Source organism: Stylophora pistillata, chromosome 4, assembly GCF_964205215.1.
Source record: "Stylophora pistillata chromosome 4, jaStyPist1.2, whole genome shotgun sequence".
NCBI lineage: Eukaryota > Metazoa > Cnidaria > Anthozoa > Scleractinia > Pocilloporidae > Stylophora > Stylophora pistillata.
In genome coordinates, this window is record NC_142522.1 from 39,397,111 (window position 1) to 39,409,746 (window position 12,636).

The 12,636-nt window shown below is 38.3% G+C and overlaps 3 protein-coding genes across 3 annotated transcripts in view; 1 reads left to right on the plus strand and 2 right to left on the minus strand.

Annotated features, from left to right (window-relative positions):
* Positions 1-555: 555 nt before the first annotated feature.
* LOC111337295 (uncharacterized) lies at positions 556-3,577 on the minus strand. The gene is made up of 2 exons (XM_088757098.1): positions 2,885-3,577; positions 556-1,547 (listed from the first exon to the last, which is right to left on the minus strand). Exons 1-2 carry the CDS (start codon positions 3,507-3,509, stop codon positions 700-702), a joined length of 1,473 nt encoding a protein of 490 aa, XP_088613224.1. The 5' UTR covers positions 3,510-3,577; the 3' UTR covers positions 556-699.
* A 4,788-nt stretch (positions 3,578-8,365) lies between these two features.
* Positions 8,366-11,385, plus strand: LOC148733677 (beta-2 adrenergic receptor-like). The gene is made up of 2 exons (XM_088756881.1): positions 8,366-9,149; positions 9,531-11,385. The coding sequence occupies exon 2, from the start codon at positions 9,605-9,607 to the stop codon at positions 10,664-10,666; it is 1,062 nt and encodes a 353-aa protein (XP_088613007.1). The 5' UTR covers positions 8,366-9,149; positions 9,531-9,604; the 3' UTR covers positions 10,667-11,385.
* A 257-nt stretch (positions 11,386-11,642) lies between these two features.
* Positions 11,643-12,636, minus strand: part of LOC111337313 (uncharacterized) — a 35,138-nt gene continuing 34,144 nt past the window's right edge. The window contains exon 23 of the mRNA XM_088756880.1: positions 11,643-12,114. Coding sequence (XP_088613006.1) covers positions 11,975-12,114 — 140 coding nt within the window. The 3' untranslated portion in view covers positions 11,643-11,974. The remainder of the gene's footprint in view (positions 12,115-12,636) is intronic.

The following is a 12,636-nucleotide window of genomic DNA, read 5'->3' on the forward strand; positions in this document are numbered from 1 at the left end:
ACCATTTTGGGTTTTTTTTGTAGCTCTTAGTACCCAAATTTACACATTTTTACGAGTGAATAACACACTTTTTTCTTAGTCGCAACATCTGACTTCTTCACTTGCCTTTCACGTAAGGTAAAGTCTGTTTACGAGCCTAGTGGCCCATTAGGCCGGTGCTTAACTCCGGTTTCTGTAGCATGAAGCGACTAGGAGTATTTCTACTCCCCCCCCCCCCCCACTGGATGGGATGCCATTCCATCGTAGGGTTACCCCCCAGCATTAAATTGTCGGTACCCATTTATACACCTGGGTGAAGAGAGGCACTGTGAGAGTAAAGTGTCTTGCCTACGTGCGCCCCTAATATCGATAGGTAACGCACGATCATCGACGAATGTATCAGACGCAACAAGCTTCATACTTCATAATCAACTCGCTTGCACTTTTTTATTTGCTTATTTTTAGTTTTTAGTCCCTCGCCCTATCTCACTATTTTTACCTTATTTCTTCAGGAAGACAGTGAGCCCTCCCCTTATTCTCTCCTGCTTTGGTAAAAAGTTGTCAAATGAAGCATAAGAGACTAAGAGAGGATGTTGCCATCTTGAAGAAAAAAAAAAACAGTAATGAACATTCAACAATTCAGTGTTTAAGTGTATTGCTTTTTTTTTCCTATCGTTCCTTTCGATTTGCATGGTCTTTTAGACCCTTCATCACTGAGTTTTAATGCTGACACGAGGCAGTAATGTTAGAAATTGCATTCGGATCTGTTCTCGTGAAACAGTACTGCGATAAATCTGTTATCGTCATGCAATGTTTTCTAAAGAATGGTTCGACCACAAGTCCAAGTAAACCAGCGATTAATATTCCCATACCCGTGGCCACAGCTACAAATCCCAAAACAAATTCTCGCATGGGAAACTGGTACGAATCAGTGAAAACTTGGAGAACGTTTGCGTACATGATTCCAATTATAAGCCCAGCTAGGAAGGAGATAATCAACAAATATGTTATGTCAGGAAGGAAGCGATACCAGGCTGCGAAAAGGCAAAACACCAGAATGCCAACCTCAATGATAGTCAGAAGCCACAACTTGTGAACCGTTACTTTTGGAATGAGTTCTTGGTTGATCAATGAGATCAAGGCCAGATATGATCTACCGATGAATTCTCCCAGCAAAAACAAGGTGATGTAGTACTGGTAATGATCCCTTGGAGGGAACGGTGAGTTGGGAAATGCATATGTCGTGATAACACCTTGTGTCACCAAGAACTCAGACATCCACGAGATTACTACGCAAAGTATGGTGGGACAGATCTGCTTGATGGCTTGAAGTTTCTCTTCTGTCGTCAACAGGGGAGGGGAGGGATCAGTCTTTTCTTTGCCTTCATCCTCGTTTTCCTCGACTTTCTCATATTGTGCACTACTAAAGCAGTCACATTCTGATTTCAGTGATGTCGACCGATTGTGTTTTCGTTCCATCAACGCGTAGAAGAGCAAATTAAGTACAACAAGGAATGCTACAGTTACAGTTGTTTTCTCCGAAGATACACAAAACCACGTTGTCATGGCTGGAAGAATTCAAGAAAAAAACGAGAAATGATATACGTTAGCTGACCCTTAAACTTTGGTACTAAATTTTTGTGCTTTTATCTTAAAGGCTCCAAAAATATTATGATTGCCCTGTAACTTGTTAACCACAAGCGTCAAACGCATCATGCAAAGCAAATTCGTTAGAGACAGCACCATGTCTTGTACTGAGGGAAGTAGCTTGTCCTTAATATGTCATTGTTTTCTTTCCAGCTTCGCTTCTCCGCGGCTAGTTGTTCATTTCGAAAATTTTTAATTTTCTTTTGGCCTCAGGAATTATACCGCGATGTATTATTTAAACACAGAGTGAGGGAAAAATTTAGACTGAGTTTATAATGCTATTTCAGACACTAAACAACAACGTGAAAGTTCACTCAGGCTCGCCGCATATAGTAATCACTGAATTTGTTTATACTCCCTTTGTCCTGATTTGAACTACGAATATTCTAGGTGCAGTGTATCGTGACCTTAGCTAAAAGAAGAGTTGTTCACAAAGAAGTTTCATTTAATTTTTAGCGCTAAACGCGATAAAAAGCAGCTCAGAAGATATGAATGCTACTTTTACAATATTAGAACGGATTGCACCTTTCTTCTTAGAGTCTCGGAGTTAAGTCCGCCTTTACGAATGTTGCTGCAATTTATTCTCATTTGCATATTCTCTCTCAATGAAAACTGTGATTTGATCCGTTGATTTATCAAACTTAAGAGTTCAATTCCTGCCTTAAGCCGTTAATCAAACAATACAAGTCTATCCTAATTTTTAAGAACGTATTAAAGCGTTTGTAATTCGATAAATTAGAAAATCATCCTTTAGAAAAAGCGTGCATATCGTCGTTACGGAAACGACAGATAATCAAAAGAATTTTTATTACTCCGTAGGCGTCACGATTCACAACAAGAAAGCAATAGAAAACCGCGCAAACCTTAGAATACACAGACTTCATGGTGATGTTTGCTTTAAGTTTTTGAAATTGTATCAAGACTCTACACACACAAAAATCACCGAAAGGTTAATCCTTTAAAACTTTATGACATAGCTGAGTAAATTGGGGAGTCCTTATGCACTAACATTAAATCATCTGTTAAGAATTAACTTAGACAAAATTAAATGAGCAATTATCCGGTTATCCGTTTCTTGATATTTGAAAAACTCTTAGTGAAATACTTGCCATATAACTTCATTTATCGTCTTAGACCCAGCGCCTATAAACATTTTCCGAAATGACTTCAATAAGCACTACTTTGATTTTAAAGATAGCTTACTTGAGTGGTTGTCGGGATTTAAGAGTAGCTTGTTTACTCGTTATTTTACATGTACCTGTGTAGTATAAAGGAGCCGTTATGAATCCAGCACCAGTACCAGCCGAAAATACTCCAACAACCACGGGGTTATAGAACGATGTCATGGCAATACTCGACATTTCACCCACACCGAAGGCGAACGATACCAAACAAACAGAAAGTAACTTCGCCCCAACGTCTGTCACGTAAACCAAACTGAATAATCCTGCTTCGTATAGTATAAAGACCACTATAACACGTGGCAGGTACGGAATGTTCTGAGCAAAGTAGGGAAATATGAGAGTTATAAACACGTACGGTCCGACAATGCATGATAACACCGCCGAAGTTGGGATGTCGCTGCCACGTAGAATGTCTTCCGCGGCGGCAATCAGTAGTGAATATATGGAGTACAAGATAAAACCAAATGCGAAAAACGCCACGATTGTGATTAGCCGTTCGCTGCCATTTTTAGCAGGTTCTTCATTCTTCGTCGCTTCACCCGGTTCGTTGCCATCCTCCGATTCCATGGCAAAGTTTTTTTTTTCTTCAAAGAGTTTGTAATCGCTTTCGGTGCTTCCTGCTAGTAACCTCTTCAAGATGCCAATGTCACACCGAGCGCCCTCTCTGACATAATTATGCACATAAACATTAAAAGTCATCTGTTACAAATTTATGACAGGTGAATACCAAGAAAGAGAATTTGCACAGGACACCCATTTCGAAGCTTTGAAATTTTGTTGTTAACAACGTCTGTCTGCGCTTATTTACCGGTAAAAGATCGTAAATGCCTGCTTATTCGCATTTCTAAATGAATGACTTCGACGAAGTTTTCTACAAATTGTTTACGACAAAAATTCATCTTTCAGTTACCGGAATGAATGGTGCTATTAATATCGTCGCTGTTGTCATTGATAGATTTTGAGAAAATTCGTGTTCTCCCATGCATGGAGATTCAACGAAGACTTAGCGATACTTCCAAACATATCCTAGCTTTTTTTAAGACGTACTACTACCCTTCTGTCAGAATCGGTCTCCGAAATTGGAGAATAGCGTCCGAATGGACCCAAGCGTCCGAAATCAGAGAAGAGCACAGGGATCCCAGACAAGCGACGTGTCTGGTTGTTTATTCCAAATATAAAGGAATGTATGGGAGAATATTGAAGAGTCTTATTATCGTAAACTTATATCATAAAATTTCTGAGTTGAAGCTCAAAATAAATGTAAACCTACCTCACTTGCTGTGTATTGTCGTTTCTGTGGCTCTAAATGGCGAATTTGAGCGATTTGGTGGGTTTTGCGTGGACTGTTACTATACGTTATAAGAAGGAGACAAGGGTGGAAAGCTCATTTTCGACCGCCCTAGCGCGAAGCCGATTTTCACCCAGAAATAAGAATCGCCCGGCTTCCAAATCGAAAACCAGATAAACTTAAAGGTTGACGCTTCTTCTCGTCGCATTCAATCGAAGATCCATTCAAAATCCAAGCGCTAACCGCCAAAATATAGTATAGTATAGTAACAGTCGACGCAAAACCCACCTAATCGCTCAAATTCGCCATTTAGAGCCACGGAAATGACAATACACAGCAAGTGAGGTAGGTTTACATTTATTTTGGGCTTCAACTCAGAAATTTCATGATCTAAGTTTACGATAATAAGACTCTTCAATATTCTCCCATACATTCCTTTATATTTCGAATAAACAACCAGACTCGTCGCTTGTCTGGGCCGCCTGTGAGAAGAGTCCAACGGCCGGATCAGACCGTGATAGCCACAGGTAGCCCAAGCTCACTACTAAAAAAAAAAGCGGACGTGACTCTTACAGTGTTGCGCAACGTTTTATATTTATAAAGGTTTGTATGGGATGTTATCGGTTTGCCTTAAAAGAGAGGGAAAAATGTCTTGTTTTGAAATAAAATGGACTTACCTTATTTCCTTGTTGTTTTCTTTGTTGATTACCAGCGTCTCAGGCCATTGTGAAGCGTTTTCGGCGAGTTAGCGCTATTTTGGTGTTCAACAATTTAACGATAGCGTCCAGAGTCAGACAGAACGTTACTGGCGTGGAACGATAAGTTTGACTGAACTGTCGAAATGTGGACAGGAAGAGTATGGAATGTAACTGAACCGAACGAAATCTGACATCATTGTTTGAAATGCTGGTATGATTTTGTATTTGTCCGTTTTTGGAAACTTAAGACTTAGAGCTCCCTAGTTCCGCTTAATGTTTCAGAGCTTTTCAAAATCATGTTGGAATTTATTTTTTTTTTGTATTGTTCATTTATTTTTTTGTTTATTTATTTTTTTGCCAACAGAGTGGCTTTATCCATGTTCATCTGAATAAGGTTTAATTTAATTTAATAACTTCTAGAGCGCTATTTTCATTCAAATGATCAACAGCGCTTAACAACTTAGAATAGTACAGTAAATTCAAATTTATAAAACTAATTACATGTACATTAATATTAACAATGTATGTTAAAAATAAGAATAATATGGAATATCCATAATAAGGATCTTAATTAGGAATGAGGATCTTAATAAGGAACTTAATTAGTAATACTAATAAAAGTAATTGTCAGAGAAAGCAGCACGAAATAAATAAGTTTTCAGCTTACATTTAAAAATGGAAAATGATTGAATATTACGTAATTCAGCTGGCAGAGCATTCCATAAGTACGGGGCAGCAGCAGAGAATGATCTGTTCCCTAACGTGGCAAGCAATTTCCCCTTAGGAGGGTCAAGTAATAAACTTTGATTTGATCTAAGATTATATACAGACCTAGGCTTGATGTTAATTAGTTCAATGATATACCTAGGCGCCCATCCATGAATAGCTTTAAATGTTAAAATTATTATCTTAAAATGAACACGATGTTGTACTGGTAACCAGTGAAGTTGACAAAGCGCAAGAGAAATATACGAATACTTACTTAAATTCAGTACAAGTCTAGCCGCAGCATTCTGCACACGTTGCAATTTGGCTATTTGCGACTTAGGAAGGCCATACAAAAGTCCATTACAATAGTCTAAACGAGTAGTGATAAAAGCATGAATAAGCGTTAATAACGAATCGCGAGATAAATAATTCTTAATCCTCCTAATATTATGTAGGTGATAAAACGCGGAATTACAAATTTTATTAACGTGCGTTGACATCGACAACTTATTATCAAACCATGCACCGAGATTTTTAACACAGGAACTAGGATAAATATCACAATCACCTACGGAAATATTCCATCCATCTTTGATCTTACCTAATTGTTGTCTAGTTCCTATTAAGATCAACTCAGTTTTATCGTCATTAATCATTTGCCTATCCCTAATCATCCAATTTCTTAAATCACAAATACATCTATTCATAGCCCTGACAGCTTCATCAAGACTAGACTTATCATCAGACTTGAAACTAAGATACAATTGCGTATCATCAGCAAAGCAATGCACACTAGGAAGATGTTTCTTTATGATAGCAAATAGCTTTGGTTCTTATCTTCAGCTTTTTGTCATAACTCGCTGTACTCGGCTTCCAGAATTCTGTAACAAATCAAAGATTCTTAACTGAATTAAAAACCAAAGAGCAGAATGTTCATATCTTTGCACTCATGAGAGAAAGAGTTAACGCGAAATTCTATTGAATCCTGCTTGTACATATGAGCACTCACGATCAGCAACAGTGGCCAGAGACTAGAGCCGAAGGTCATTAAGCCGTGGCCCTTCCAGATTTAAAGATCAAAGTTTTAACGGGCACTGTTATACAGACAGCGTGATGCGCAGTATAGCATCCTGCTAAAAATGGTTGAATCGCGCACAGTTATCCTTCATGAGCCTCCCTTCCCTAAAGGAGGTCAAATACGAGATACAAAAACCCTCAACTTGTCGCGCAACATTGTTTCGTTCCAAGTTTTGGGTCGATGTTTCTCGTTTTTCACCTGGCTTGATCAACTTGTCCCGCAACCAAAACATTTGTTGCGAGTTGAGGAAAGTTGTTGCGAAAAGTAGAGCGCGGGTCCATTTTGAGCGACAAATTTTGGCTTAGTTCCTTGTTTTTCGTCAAACTCACAGCTTGTCACTAAATAAATTTCTAAATTTTTTGTAATTTTTTTATAATCTTTTAGATTCATGTGTGCGTAGGTTATACTGAGATTTATGTCAGGAGCCATTGGGCTCCTGAATATGCATTTATTTTTTTTTAATTTATACTAGATGTTATTATTATAATTGTAGATTCAATGCACGTTCGTATTTTGAATGAGCACTTGCGCTCTCAGACGATAACGTTGTTTAATAAATTATTGTATTGTATTGTAACAAACTTGCTCATGTCAACGACAAGTTGAGGGTTTCTGTATCTCGCATTTCCCGCATTTAAGGTTACCGTGCACCTTCAGGGGTGTCTCGCGTGCAAGCGATGTAGCGCGTCCGGTTTAAACTGTTGATATCTAAACCCCTATGATCAAATTAAAGCTTATAGAACTGGCTATCAGACTATACCAAAAATTTTGAAAAAAAATTAACTGTCGAATTTTTCAGGACTTCTAAATGCGAGCACCCGAATCACCTTTTAAGAGCTACAAGTCAAAGGGAATTTGTTCGATTGCTCTCAAATTTTGACAGTAGCTAGTTTTATATATAAACAACGAAAATTTGTCTCCGAATTTTTTATTTCTAAATACTCTTTTTTCAAGAGCAATTTTTGAACGATCACTCCACATTTTTTTAATCCTGTTTCAAAAGTGTTCTGTAACTTTTCACTGAAATTGAATATGGCAAATCGCAGACACATTTTTTTAGCGCTTTGGCCCCGGAAACGGAGGAACACATTAAATAAGCGAAAAATAAAATTCGCTTTGACATGTAACGTTCAAAAGGTGATTCGGGCGCTCGCATTTAGAAGTCGTGAAAAATTCGACAATTATTTTTTTTTCCAATTTTTAATTTTCAAAATTTTAATTTGATATAGGGGTTTAGATATCTACAGTTTAAACCGGACGCGCTACATCGCTTGCACGCGAGACACCCCTGAAGGTGCACGGTAACCTTAAGGTGGATACACGCACTCCCTTGCTCTAAAGAAGTCACAGGAAGTCTTAAGAAACAATTCACAGAATGGTGAGGCTATTGACATAATGACAGAAATAATAGAAAATGGTCCAACATGTCAGAGAGGATCAAATACATTCCCTTTCTTTGTTGTTTTAAAGGTATCTCGCGCACGGAATTTTGACAATATTCGAAATCAGAAAAAAGCTGGTGTACCGTGGGAGTTCATTTTCCTTCTCCGAGAGCAGTTTGGCAAATTTGGTCGAGAATTTCTGATCTTTCACTTTTATCGCGCAGCGTGAAATAAAGGCTAAAAAATGGTGAGACTAGTTAGTAAAACTGCGTTTTAAATACAAAATATGATAAAAGGTAGAAAAATAAAATATTTCTCGTTGTTATCGATGTTCAAATTGTCCTCTTGGTTCTGTTCAAACCAAAGGCCTGTAATTTACATAATTTACATAATACGAGTGAAGTTGGTGTGGTTTAAAACCACGTCCGCACATTGAGAACACCTGGCGGGAGTAGATAGAAATGACCCAGAACTTTCTTTACGTACAACTACCACAGAATACAGTTTCTTACGTTGATAGTAGCTTGAAAAAGCGTGTACCGATCTAAACTTGCACTAAACAAACTCACTCAAGCGAAAGGAATATTCTGGACAAAATGTAACGTACCATGATAGTTGCGATATTTATATCGTGTGTGAACGAATGAATGCATGCTTTCTTTTCGTTTGTTCTTCTTTCGTTTGAATTGATGGCTCTCGCGCAGAAATAAATAATTTGTGAATAAGCCATCAAAGTGCCTGCAAAGAACCTTCAACATCATAAGGAAATCATTTTGGTAACCACAAGAGTTGCGATATTTTCATGGAGTGTGTGCATATCTATGAATCAATCACTTTATTTCAATCACTTTATTTAATCACGGAATCCTTATCACTAAAAGAAAAGTGGTCTTCAGAAGAGCCGTGCTTATTAACCCTTATTTCGTTTGCTTATTTGCTTATTTTGTTTCGTTTTCTTTCTGATTTTTTCCTTTTAACCATAACCATCTGCTGATCCATCACATTATTCTCCGTCGTCCTACTGCGAATTTATTTTACTTTCTTCTATTTTGAGGAAGTGCGAGATGAAAACAAGCCAGAGTTCACTGTCGCCTGACGTAAACAACAAGAGACACTTTTTTAATTACTTCAGAATTTCACTGACGCATAATGAAAGTCTAGAAAGCTTCAATCTGTCTTCCTAAGGTAAAGGATAAAACGATGCCTATGAGTTGCGACTCTATTATGGTATATATTTTGTTGTTCACAGCGATACGATCAATTACACCGTGTTTAAAAAAGTCAAAGGAAAAGATGGTGAAATTGGAGCCGATTCGTATTTGCTGGTTTTGTGTAAATTTTCAAAACAGGAACATTTATTGAAGAAATATTAAGAGTTCTTCTACGGTCAAAAGAGAGAATAAAGTCCCATTTTAGAATATGCTTTATCATAGTTAGATCAGTCAATTCATCAGTTTTCCCTATCGAGAGATAGGAAAGTTATCGTGATTTTACAACTATTTTAGCTTATTGTGAGCATAAAACATTATGTTAAACAAAATGACAGCTCAACGCAATTAATTTCAGCTGACGTGCAGATTCGGTTCTTGCCAGCGTGGATATCAAGATTACCTCATTTGTGGCATAGATCACGGTAGCGAATGAACTCCACCACTGAATCAAAAACAACTTGTCTGGTTTCAACTCTCTCTCAAGAGCTGTCCAGCTTCAAGCTATCGCCAACACTACGTGGTTACCTCCTCGCCATCTGCGTCGTCAATGCCCTGCTGGCGGTCTTAGCCACACTGGGTAATGGTCTCGTATTGATTGTCATTTTTAAATTTTCTGCTCTCCGAACTCTTCCCAATGTATTGATTTTCTCTTTGGCTCTCATCGACATTTTGGTCGGCTTAGTTGTCCAGCCAGCCTTTCTGGTTTACATCGCTGGCAAAATCAACTTGGTTTTTAACTGCAACGCTCTCGTTACCTTTCTGTACACAGAAATATTTTGTGTAGGATTGTCGCTGATAACGCTGAGCTTGATTGCTTGCGAGAGGTTCTTTGCTATTGTCTATCCCTTCAAATACATTAACTACGTAACAAAAACTAAGCTTACTTCAATCGTCTCTACAGTCTGGGCAATGTGGCTCATCTTTAATGTTACATGCAGAGCACTGAAGGTAAAAAACGACGAGTTCTTTTCTCCAATTGCTTCGGGCATCATTGGAATTAGCCTTATGTTGAACATTGCATTGCATTTCAAGATATTTAGGATAATTAGGCGTCACGAACGACAAATTTACGCGCAAAATCAAGTCAACACGGAGATTAGCGTGCGTGACAATGAAAGCTGGTCCACACAACAGCCGCAAACGCTTCACTCACGCGAGACGCGTATGGCACGAACCGTGGCGTATATCACGAGCGTGCTTGTGATTTGTTATTCGTTACTTATGGCAACCTCCCTGGCTGACATGGTGATTGAAAATGATGCATTGTTTGATCATCTGTTATACCCTCTCGCCGAGACCATCACATTCCTCAATTCATCGCTGAACCCATTTCTTTACTGCTGGCGATGTAAAGATATAAGGGAAAAGGTCTGGCTCGTTGTGAAAAGAACGAAATATTTACCCTCCGCTAGGTTTATCAGTCAACGACGCATTGAACAGAAAAGATTCGACGGAGAAAGTTCTTTAAAGAGAGAGGGAGCACATGCCTAGATCTTTAACCTAAAAACACTGTCACCGAGTTCGCTTCTCTCAAGCGACAGGTTAAACTAGACCTGGAGACTGTTTACAGCTATCAACAAATATAGTCACTTTGAAGCATGAAAAAAACAAAAAATATTTGAAATAGAAAGCTGTGTGAAAAATGGAAGTTCTTTGTCCAAATTCTGATCTGAATTTGAATCCTTTGAATACAGTTTTGAGCAGAACCGTGTTTTTTCAATTTCCAAATTTGAAGTGTTTACGCCATTTTTGATTCTGATATGCCTCAAAAGAATGAAGATTTCCAATGACCCAGTACAACATGCTCAACCACAAAGATCATTGGGTGTCGATTTTCTCATTTGTTTGGATGTATTAACCAATTATGCTCTCCCGTTTGTGGTTTGCAAACTGTATTCCGTGTTCTCCCCAACATCCAGCTTACATAGGCCACGGAACAGGGTTGAGGGGGCGTGGGCCTGTAGCCCCCTCAAACGAGAATTAGGGGGGAACACCAACCCCCCCTGCCAAAAAAAATTTTAAGGCCGAAAATATCGTTGGCGCATTATAAAAATTAGCAAAATATAAAATCTCGTGATTTTGTCACAAATCCTTTAATCAGCACGCGCCCTTTTTTTAACAGCTGCGGCATGAGTTCGAGAAGCGTGACTAGGGAATTAGATATGATTTAATTTTGTCTTGGGTACCCAATCGAATACTGAACTGAGAGATTTTAGAGTGTTTCGGAAAAAATGAAAGCAAGGCACAGATCAATTACGGACACACTGAAAACTGTAAAGATTGCTGAAAAACTATAGATTGCGAAGAGGTTTGCCTGTGCCAATGAACAAATCGAAGGGAGTTTTGGAAAATTTGAGTGGGGGTACGCGCATGGGTGGGTGAAAGATAAGCAACCTCACGTTTCAAAACGCTTCGCCGCCTCTGGCATGTATGGTTTATTACGCCGATGATGCGATAGCTAGCGTGATTTATAGCGTTAATATTTTAATAAATTGCGTCAGAGGCCAATTGTGAACGTGCCTTGGCTTTGAAACTTGTTCATACCAGAAGATTTACACGGCTCATTCGTAGGACTTTCGCAGCTTACGAAAATAGTTTGCGACACGGACTGCAATTTTTCACTACCATCTATCTGAATTCAAAACCTTTCTGACAAGGCTTAAAATTGGAAAATGCGATTACTTAGTAAGGCTAGATCTCCCAGATTGAGTTTGTTTAATTCTATCTCTGTCCAATAGTGGATATAAATCATTCAAATGTTACGCTGTCAGTTCTTTACTTGCTTTCTGCAACTTGGTATTATAGTTCATCGGATGTTAATCTTCTTGAGACCACTCTATTTTTAAGACGTGATAATCCTTGGCAAAGGAAACTGAAACATCGGATCGGGTTGAAGGTAATGTACTTCGAGATTGACTTCAGATGCAGAATTCCGTTTCCTGTAAAGAAGAAAAAAAATGATGGAGTTCATTTATACAGGTAATTGAAATCTTACACGAAGGCGTTGAAAAAGGAAAGGTGTCCTTTCTCTTAATCTTCTATTGACATTTGCTCAAGCAAAATAATGTTTTGAGAGTGGGTTTTGACATCTCGTTGGTACAATGATCTGGATTTTTTCCCCCATGATCTCCACATTCATAGTGACTCATCCGTAATACGCTGTTTTCTATCAAATCCATCAACACTTTCTAACGTTGAGACATCACAAGAGATGCAGAAAAAATGACCCAAACTTCCTTTTCCTTAACAGCTTCTGAAACTAAATTTTTGTAAACTGGATCCTAAAATACTTTTAGGATAACAAGGTCTCAATGGAAAAAGTTCGAATTCCACTAACAGGAAGAGTTAAAGTGCACCTAAACCCAAAATTTTTTTCCGCTTAACGAAATAAGCGTATTTTTTTTGGAGAATATTTGTACAAAAATTTTTTTATTTGCTCAAATCTTCAATTTTCTGTGCCC

What these genes read in the sequence shown, in the direction of transcription:
- LOC111337295 (XM_088757098.1), bottom strand. Translation starts at nt 3,509, where the DNA reads ATGACTTTTAATGTTTATGTGCATAATTATGTCAGAGAGGGCGCTCGG. An exon ending in GGCTCCTTTATACTACACAG is followed by an intron (nt 1,548 to 2,884) that starts GTACATGTAAAA and finishes GAATTCTTCCAG; the next exon opens with CCATGACAACGTGGTTTTGT.
- LOC148733677 (XM_088756881.1), top strand. Translation starts at nt 9,605, where the DNA reads ATGAACTCCACCACTGAATCAAAAACAACTTGTCTGGTTTCAACTCTC.